Raw genomic sequence first — 10,039 nt, 5'->3', positions numbered from 1 at the left:
AAGTCTAAAAATTTACCTTCAAAAACAGAATGTAAAAAAAGTGCTAATGTTATACAAAGTCCATTACAATCACAAATGGGACAAAGAAGATTTTTAATAGTTGCAAGGATTTGTGAATGTTTATGTTTATATCTTGGAGAATTACAAGGTTTACAATGTTCAGCATGACTAATATTTTCTTCATTCTTGATTCCACAACTAACAAGAGATTCTTCATCAATTGATACACAGCATTTTATATCGTCCTTACAATCATTAAATACTGAACAACAAGGTGTCCCTAAATAATCTATTAATAATTATATAACAAACTTCCAAAGGATAGAACACGTTCCAAAAATAACATGATTGAAAATGATGAAAGCATTATAACAAATGCCAGATTTAATTTATTCTCCTTTATCATTATAATTAATCCATTTGAAGAACATTGTTCTACAGTCTCTGGAAACATATGCAAAAAACTCATACCCATTATAAAACCTAATCAATCCATTAATAAATAAATAATAGTATAGATATATATAAGATAGTATAGATATAATAGTATATATATGAGATTAGTTTATATATTACCTGCTGCAAGGCAATTACAGAGACACATGATTCCCTCTTTTTTTGAGGTTTTAGATTCGGAAACACCATTTTTAATACTTTTTCTTATAATGGATGGAATAAAACATCCAATAATGGCAGAACCAAATAAACAAGAACTAGCAAGAAATTTCGATAGAATAATATTCATCTCTATTTTAAAATATCCATCAACAAAATTAAATTAATAAAAACAAGAAAGTTGCGATAAAGAAAAATATTATAATTAATTTAAATAATACAATTAAGAAAATGTATATATAAAATATAATTATAAATCAGTATGACCCCATCCATTTTAAAAAAAATACATTAAAACATCTAGAAACTATAATATAACATATTTAAGATTACCTTTAATTAATTTCAATAGTAAAGATTAATTTAGAATCTAATATGACTCTGCATATCTGTCATTATAAGCATATACAAATTTACATTACAATTATTAATAATATATTAATTTAAATCATTAATTAGTTTATATTATTAGTTATATTTATGTTTATTTATTATTTTTATGATTATTGATTTTTTGGAATCTATTAACTTTACCCTTCCAACAATTATGATCATTTTAATTGTTTTATAATATGTTAACTATATATGTTTTTAAAATGAAGATAAATAAATGAAACTTATCCAATGTAATATAAATCTTGTAAATTATGTTACACACTCAGTTTAATTTTGTTAAATGTATAAAATTGTTAAATGATGTTGTAAATTAATTGTCGAATCTTTGTAATATTAATTAAATTTGTTGTAATATTAATTAAATTTGTTGTAATATTAATTAAATTTGTTGTAATATTAATTAAAATTGTTGTACATTAATTGTAAAATATTATTGTTAAAGTTTGTAAAATAGTTGTTAAATTTGTAAAAATTACCTTGAGTGTTGTTTGTTTAGAGGATTATGGGTCTGGTTGATAATGATTTAGATGAATCATTATTCTCTGAAATATTACCAATTGTAAGCTGTTTGGATCCAAATGTACCTTTCAAGAATTCACAGCTACATAGTCATTTTGGATATAAAAAAGTCCAAGTACAAGAAGATATAGCTTTTACACCAGTTAACTATTCAAGGTATTTTAATACTTTAATATTTTTCAGTACATTACCAGGAGAGTCTACACCTAACTTATCATTTCAATTACTAGGACCAGCAGGTTCTAGAGGACAATATTACTTTATCGAAGAACAGTAATTTCATATAAATATATTTTCATTATTTAGGTATGAAGAGTCTCCAACTGAAAAGGAAAATTTAGAAGCATATAAAACAGAATGTTGGACCAAAGGGATTAGTTTAATAGTACCCGAAGGTAATTATTGAAACTCTTTATTGTTGTTTAGATGTTAATAAGGATTCATATAGTGACTATGATGATTCTGAACCATTTGGAGACTATTTTTCCAAAAAATATAGTATTGATAAAGTAATTAACCAAACTAAAAGAGCTTATAAAGTATTTTAACACTATTATATATTATAGGCTGATTGTCTTGTTGTAATGATTGATTCATTTGTTATTTTGGAACCTAACATTCTAGTAATACTCACTGTAAGATTTCATAAATTAATTAAAATTTAGGACCAATGTGATAAAATAACAGGAATTGTATATAGAGAAGATATAGATTCATATGTTAATGAAATGATGCCAGGATGTGTAATGATATTAGTAGGGGTAAATTAATAAAAGTTAATTTTAATTATAGGTAACTGTATACACACCAATAGGATGTGAAACACATGTTATCATTTCCAAAGAAAATGTTAAAAAAATTATCAAAAATGTTCCAATGCCTTTGATACATTTATATAAAAAATCTTCTAACAAATAAACTATAAATATCTTACATAATAAAATTTTATTTGTTAAATATATGTTAATACTTGGGTGGGGAGTATAAAACAATAAATATATGGAAAAAATTTTAATTATATGTAGTTTTGTTGTTTTATAAAATTATAATTTAATTGTTATTCTATCGCAAAATATTTATAGATTCAAATCTATCATGAAACTTCATGTGAATCTTTTATGAAAATTTTATTCATAATTTTTTTAAATAAATTCTTGGAATTAAAATATTTTAAAAATTGTATAATGAGTGTTTTATTTTATACAACACCGCCGTTCATTCTGTAGGTTTTTGAAAACAGGCGCCTCCACATCATTTTCTAGGATATGGATACAGCCTTTGGTTTAGATGAAAACGCTCTTCAGTGGTGTAACGGAAATTATGAGCTGGTTTACTCATGTTTAAAACATCTAAGAAGATTTTCAAAAAGGAAGGGTCCCAAGACTAAAACAGAAGATAATTACAAACCAGGCTTCTTTTACAAGTTCTGGAATAAATGTTTACCAAAACATTTAGTAAAGGAAAATGATTTGAAGGAGAGTGAATCAGATGAGTTGACTGAGTCAGATGAAGACTTTGAAGATTTGTGTGATCCAAGCAATGATGTGAATTTGAAAACTAATTTAGCAACTCTAAAAATCGCAATAATTGATTGTATGACAAAAGGAGATTTCCATAGACCAAGATTAGTACCAAAAAGAAGATTAAATGTTACTAGAGAACAACTTTCACAATATGTAAGTACAAGGTTTAAGGATTTACTGGAAAATTTGGATAAGATTGAAGATTTCAGTAAAATATGTAATGTGGATCAGTTTCTATGCTCTGAATTGTTGTACGAAGGCTTGTTCTACTATGGAGTCAACGATAGCCAGCATATGCCAGAGTTCACAATAATAGAGAACATGCTCTTCAGACAAACATTATTCCAGCTCAGGAGTATCATATCGCTCTTCTCATTTACAAACGTAGAATATAAAGATAAGTTTGAACCAGACGAAGTGTTCCCAGAAGCAATTGATATTTTAAAAAACTTGACTGATAGAGGCTTAGTTAGGAACCTATTCATCCTACTTTTGTCCTCAATTGATGTAACCAATAAATTTTACGAATATAAATCAGGAAAGGCACCAGAACATCAACTAAGCATTAATAGAGATCCAATGATCCGTGATAAACCAGATTATGAGCTTGTGTTTAAGCATAACTCTTTGTACCTGAACACACTCTTTGAGTTGTTGTCCTCTTACTATATGGTCTTCTCACCAATGGAAAGTGATTTGAAGTATTTGGTCTCATTTATGCCTCACGTGTTTGATTTTACAAAGATGTTCAACTTTCCAGAGTTTGGAAATAGCCTGATGATGCTTTTTGAAAATTATACAGGGGATGATATTAGTGGGTTTTATCCAAAATCACCTAGATCAGTCATGGTGTGGATAACAACAAGGGATCTCGATCGACTCACAGACAACAAAATGACGTGGAAATTATGTAATCTACTCATTGTCATGTTGAATACAAACATTAAAAGAATAGACCAGAACCTTAATTTATCTTTTTTGGATGAAAAGTATCTTGGAATTTTTAAAAAGGATCCAGAACTGTTGTTCTTCAGAGGTTCACTTTGTCAAAATTTGACACCAGAAATTGTAAATATGAAATCGGAAAATGTACAGAATTTGAAAGTTGGTTCAAATCTCAAGTTTAATTATCCAAACGTAGATGAGAATAAACTTAAATTGGAAAGGTTTGATTCAAAAAAGATCAAGGAGCTTGAAGAGACGAGGGAGTTGTATTCAGAAGTTGAGTTGGTCCTTGATTTTGTTGTTTACGGAGTGTATTCTAAAGATAAAGATAAGATACTGGAAGGCTTTAGCAGTAACGTGCTCTGGGTGTTCTTGAAAGTGTACGAACAATTTCTTGAAAATAGGGAAAAGTTCGATATAGGTTATTTGCAGATATACACGAAGTTGCTCAGGTTTACGTTTTCGAGTCTTTTCACACAAGGAGAAGCTCTGAGTAAGACATGGTATGACTTGATAAACTACGAAATCATGTGTAAACGTAAATTGGAGGAGTTGTCAAGACAAGTGGTTGAAGATGAAGTTAATACAGCGATTTTTAGAGACCCAGGAACAACTTTGATAAATGTGCTCCAGCTATTTTCAAAGATTTACACTGAAAGAGATGCAGAGTTTCTATTCAAGGTGTACAAGAGCGTAGTTGAGTCTTACAAGTGCCTAATCCCAGACAAAAGCTCACTATTATTCATACATAATCACAAAAATTATAATTATGAGTATTTCAGGGTGAAATCTTCCACATCAAATTATAAATTAATGGATTTCAGATATTTTAGTGAACTACAAAATCAACTACAAGGTCAACTTAATACCAAATTACCTAGTTCCTATAAAATGTATAAGTTACATCACTACGAAGTGTATAAATCAGATGAAGTTGGTAAGGATATGATAAGTTTGAATTCAAAAGATTTGGAACATTTGTTACTATTTCCAAATAGAGGATTTAGTTGGTATGATAGAAACACCGCACTTTTAGAGCTAGTTTCAGCGGCATGTAATAACAGAAGCATTTTTGTGGAAACGTACCCTAAGTTGATGATAGCTTTGTTAGAGTTCTCAGTGTTTTTAGCAGGATTCCAAAAGGTTTCAGACCAGCTTGTGACATTTTTAAATTCAGGGTTCAGTACCGATATGCAGTTCCCATACCTTTTACAGAGAGTAGTAACTCAGTTGAGAAGTTTAAACCGAGGAGATTTCGACCTACTATACGAGCTTGTATATCAGCAAATCATAGCGAGAGATGATCGAATTGAAAGTTCAGAAGAGGCACTCAAGATTAATACAACAGTGACTAGTGAAATTATAAACTCAGCATACACTCCAACATTTGAAGATACAACATCATATCTAAAAGACTATTTTAAATCGCAACATTCTTTAAGTCCGTCAACACATCTAGTTGACAACACCACAGTGAAGTATAGAGAAGATTATTTAAAAGACGTTGAAAAATATAGAATCAAGGGCTTGAAACAGGAGAATTTATTCAAGGGGACAAAAGTTGAACATCATTTGTGTTCAAGGTTATATACATTCCCACTAGTGAATACACCGAAAGAAGTTAGAAAAGCGTTGAGTAATTTGGGATTGGGGACCTCAATACCGTTCGGTTTAATAGAAGTGTCTTCATTGGTTTTCAAGCTAGTGGTAACATTAGACCCACTGTTGTCAAATGCAGACTTAAATCACAAAATGCAGTTAATAAAAGGTAATCAGAATGGTAATAGTGGTAAGAATAAGGACTGGAGAAAGGGATTTGAGATGGAAAATATATTAAACGTAAAGTTTGGAAATCATACGTATCTGGATGTACTCTTTAACATACTGTCAAATCCATACGTGGATGGAACTGAGTTGCTGGTAGGAAGTATATTGAGAAGTATAGCGTCAGTACATGTTACAGACCACAAATCATGTAAACTTTCACTGGTAAAACTAACGCAATTACTCCAAGAACCATCAAGCACACTTGGTAGGAAACTTAATTATTATGAGTTGTCTAATTTAATGTACTGCGTTACTTCACTGACATTATACCTGCCATTCAAGGATAGGTATTCAGTGTACGAGGATTACGATTATTTGTTTGAGCTGACAAAGTATACTATTTTTATGTTGGATACTGTGACGTCAAGTTACAAGGGAGATAAACAAATGATTGGAAACGGAAATTCACTTGAAAATGGTACTAGAACAAGTCGCAACTACACATTGGTGATTGATACGATGAGTGAAGTTACAAGTTACCCAGAACTGGATTATTATGCAATGCTGGACAACGTGTTCAACTTCATGCTAATAGTGTCCAAGGGGCCATTGGGGCTGTTAAACAAGTCGAAAGCAACACAATATCTGTATGAGCAAATTCTACTCCCAGGTAGTTCAGTAACATATTTGTTAGTAAAGTGTGCAACGGAAGCAAAACTGACGACAGCAGTATCTTTAGTATGCAATGTGTTCAAAAGGGATTTCATAGTAATGTCGCTGCACAAAATCTCGAAATTTAACCTTGAAAATAAGTGTCCAAATTGTAAGTCTACATGTGGTCAGGAGCAATTGGTTCACAAAAACGTAGAGAGTAAAAATACTAAAAAGTTCACATGGTTTTTGAATAAAATACAGCTCCTGCAAGGGAATGGTGATGGTAAATATGAAGTTAAGAGTATCCAGAAAAGATCAGGATGTGATGTGTGCAATAACATAGATTTTAATCAGAGACCACTATCACTATTGATGGCACACGAAGCATTTTTAGATGGGTTATCGTCTTATTCACCTGATTTAAAGTGTGATTTCGTGGGAAACCTATCGACTAGAGACACCGAGTTGAGGATTAAGACATTGTACATTTTACTCCAGTTTATGAATAGGAACTGCAGTTTGTATCTGAATAACAAGTTGCTCACAAGGTTCAAGTGTTATTTGAATAAAGCTACGTTTGATTTATACAGCACAGATAACTTTGCCAAGTCGAGAGAAAGGGAATTTTACTACGTGATCAACGACACTGATATGGAAAGGGAAGATTTAATGTTGTACAATAAGATTAAAAAATTGGTTCAAGTAGACTATGATCAGATCTCGTCATTTTCAAACCTGAGACATATGAACACGTGTACATTCAAGACAATGGTGACGTACTTCTTTTCCCTAGACCCAGAACTACAATTCAAGGTTGTTGACGATAGGTTATTTTCGGCTATGGTGAAGTCATGCAGACAGAATTGGGAGGAAAATAGCTGGCACAAGGTGTATATGCTCTCAATAATACTGAACCTAGTCTCGAAGAAACATTACTCCAAGCTTTTACTGCTCACCTGGCCCTCGATATTTGAGGACACAAATAACATCAAGTTTGAAAGAAATAGTTATAATTATAACATCATACAGTATTCAAAATTGGCATACATGGTTGAGATTATAACGACCTACTCTGGTATTTTGAATAAAATACACAAAACAAATGCTGAGCGAGATACTGGGTTTCTAAAGGAAGAGAGTGTAAAATATGTTTTGGAGGATTATGGAACTGATGAGACAATGGATCAAAGCCAAAAGGAGAACGAGGAAATCATGTGTTTATTGGAGCGAGTAGATTTAGATTACACCAATTTGGTAAATGAACTAATTGATAATTTCTGCGAATACGAGAAAGTGTTGTATGAAAATTTGCTAGATCGCATGGAGAAATTTGATGTTACGAGTTTGAAGAGAATTTGGAACGTCAATTCATACCCTGTCCACAACAACGAGTTGGTAACAAGACTACTATCACAAAATTCACCTGAAGATGAAGAGTACTCGACATTGGTGGAAATGTATAACAGTTACATGATGGCATTTTCATTTCTGTTTGAAAAGTTGCTTAAAATGTATGAAAGGTTAGAAATTCTCAAGTTTGATGTTGTTTTCGACTACATGGAGGGCCGTGAAAGAGAGTACGAGATCAAGTTTATGTTACAACTGAGTGTTGTGAAGAGATTGTATGCTAATAAAGATTTCAACGTGGTTGTGAATGTCCTAATACAGCTAGTGAATTATTTATTGCAAACTGATAATCATCCAATTCTAAAGGCTAAGATATATAATGTGATAAACTACTTTATCAACATAACACCTTTCAGTAGTTTTTACAAAAATTTCAAGAATAATTTACAAGATGTGGATAAATTTGGTAATATTGGAAGAGTTGGGATGGGAGATAATATAATGAAGATGCTAATTTCACACTTATCACATCAGAGTAATAGGAAAATGATATTGAACATGTTATTTGAAGATTCAACTAGAAATTATTCAGTTTATCACGATATTGAAGTCTTGGGGCATATTTTCACATGTTATAAATCAGTTGGTGTTAATACTAGTATGGAATATAGAAATGTAAGGGAACTCGATGCAGTAGAGAATTTTAATCAGGATTATGAAATGGAATCTGAAAATTTCAAAGAGGATGTAAAATATTATAGATTTAGATGTATTGAAAGTTTATACTTTTCACTGGAAAAGAGTAGTCCGAATTGTACAGTTGAGGCCTTGAAGTTGTTATCATCACTGATTAGAGGATTAGGAACATTTGAAGCTAACAAGGTGGAGTTTGATAGTGGCACTCTGGAATATGGACTTGTGGGTACAATCAGTGTTGAGAATCTGAAGGATCTGGTGACAAGTAGGCTCATGGTTAACTTTTACCTATGCAATGAATGTATATTAAACACGCCATGTATGCTTTGTATGGAACTTTTAATGGGAGCACTAAACGTACTAAATAGTGTCTGCACATTGCATCAATTTAATTCATTCTGGTTCAGCATCAAGGTGAACGAAAATGAAAACCTCTCTGACATGTTCCTCAAGTGTACATTTTTATCAGTATTTAGTAATAAAACTGCAGGCTTACTTCTACCAACCATGTTCATCCTGGAACATTTGTTGTCGACCACCTCAATCAAGACTAGGAACGCCATTATCACATGGCTCAACCAGTATTCTGACATATTGTTATCACACGCAACTTCACTCCTGAGTCCAGATATCAAATTGGATCAGGAAGACCAAAGTGATGACGAGGATGAAGGAACAGTTTACATTTGTTGTCTATTGAGAATTTACAGAATAACATTCCTGTGGCTGTTGTCAGATTACAGAGCAATTAACAGATACAAGGATAATTTTTCGCTAATTTTGGCAGATGTACACTGCAAATTCCCGCTAGCCTCATCAATACCAAAGTTAGTCCCAAGTCTTCTTAATCACTTCTCAAGCCATTTAGATTCAAGCCTGAATTGGCTTGCAGTACTTTTATGTCTACAGACGTTTTTTCCAGAGCTGGGAGCCTTTGAAATGAACCTCAATTTCACATCTCATGTGCCCATCAAAACAAGAGCACTTGAACTAGTTAAGTTACTCTTCCAAGTCATGCTCAAATGTTCAGAGCAGCTCCTAAGATTCCTCAAATATTATTCGAACTACATAAATTACACAAGCTCATTTTTAAAAAATGCTTCCGCAGTTGACAAGTTTAACTCAGTTGAGGATGGACTAAATTTAGGGTTGGATGATAGGTTGAGTGGGATGTTGATGTTGAAGGTTGTGACACTGGACTGTTGTGTGATATTGCTAGAGTACATTTTGTCGTTAGTAAGCTTACCAAATGCAGTAGGGTTGAATGAGAATTCACCGGAAGTGAGTATGTTTAACCCGGGAACGTCACTGAAGTTGGAAAATACAGAGGAAATCAGAAAAGTAATTGAAAAATTAGCCAAGGTTTGCACAGCAAACGGAGGCTCAGTACCATCGCAACCAAGAGTAAACTCAGTAGAGTTTCTAAATCCACAACAATTGGAGCAAGTCCCATCATTTGTCAAGCAATTTAACTATACACATAAAACACTCTTTACAACATTATTGACAAGCCTCTTGAACTTAGATTCAATACTAGGAATCTATACATGAGATTTTATCATTAATTTATTTTTTAT

The 10,039-nt window shown here is 31.9% G+C and overlaps 3 protein-coding genes across 3 annotated transcripts in view, besides 5 other annotated features; 2 read left to right on the top strand and 1 right to left on the bottom strand.

The window, feature by feature from the left end:
* The window catches only part of TA18130 (zinc-transport protein, putative), a gene marked incomplete at both ends in the record, with an annotated part of 1,234 nt that extends 489 nt beyond the window's left edge, over positions 1–745 (bottom strand). The window contains 3 exons of the mRNA XM_950359.1: positions 17–280; positions 313–483; positions 577–745. Coding sequence (XP_955452.1) covers positions 17–280; positions 313–483; positions 577–745 — 604 coding nt within the window. The remainder of the gene's footprint in view (positions 1–16; positions 281–312; positions 484–576) is intronic.
* Positions 21–89: a sequence feature (8 probable transmembrane helices predicted for TA18130 by TMHMM2.0 at aa 4-26, 47-69, 89-111, 178-200, 215-237, 244-266, 272-294 and 307-329).
* Positions 320–388: a sequence feature (8 probable transmembrane helices predicted for TA18130 by TMHMM2.0 at aa 4-26, 47-69, 89-111, 178-200, 215-237, 244-266, 272-294 and 307-329).
* Positions 446–483: a sequence feature (8 probable transmembrane helices predicted for TA18130 by TMHMM2.0 at aa 4-26, 47-69, 89-111, 178-200, 215-237, 244-266, 272-294 and 307-329).
* Positions 577–607: a sequence feature (8 probable transmembrane helices predicted for TA18130 by TMHMM2.0 at aa 4-26, 47-69, 89-111, 178-200, 215-237, 244-266, 272-294 and 307-329).
* Positions 668–736: a sequence feature (8 probable transmembrane helices predicted for TA18130 by TMHMM2.0 at aa 4-26, 47-69, 89-111, 178-200, 215-237, 244-266, 272-294 and 307-329).
* A 768-nt stretch (positions 746–1,513) lies between the features above and the next one.
* Positions 1,514–2,448, top strand: TA18125 (uncharacterized protein; the record flags this gene model as incomplete). The annotated part of the gene is made up of 7 exons (XM_950358.1): positions 1,514–1,686; positions 1,714–1,803; positions 1,837–1,925; positions 1,957–2,069; positions 2,097–2,165; positions 2,196–2,291; positions 2,323–2,448. 7 exons carry the CDS (start codon positions 1,514–1,516, stop codon positions 2,446–2,448), a joined length of 756 nt encoding a protein of 251 aa, XP_955451.1.
* A 347-nt stretch (positions 2,449–2,795) lies between these two features.
* Positions 2,796–10,013, top strand: TA18120 (uncharacterized protein; the record flags this gene model as incomplete). Its single annotated transcript, XM_950357.1, has 1 exon — positions 2,796–10,013. One exon carries the CDS (start codon positions 2,796–2,798, stop codon positions 10,011–10,013), a length of 7,218 nt encoding a protein of 2,405 aa, XP_955450.1.
* Positions 10,014–10,039: the final 26 nt, after the last annotated feature.

Source organism: Theileria annulata, chromosome 3 (genome assembly GCF_000003225.4).
Source record: "Theileria annulata chromosome 3, complete sequence, *** SEQUENCING IN PROGRESS ***".
In the NCBI taxonomy this organism is placed as follows: Eukaryota; Apicomplexa; class Aconoidasida; order Piroplasmida; family Theileriidae; genus Theileria; species Theileria annulata.
Note: the sequence above shows the minus strand (reverse complement) of the source record. Positions and strands in the feature narration are given on the sequence as shown.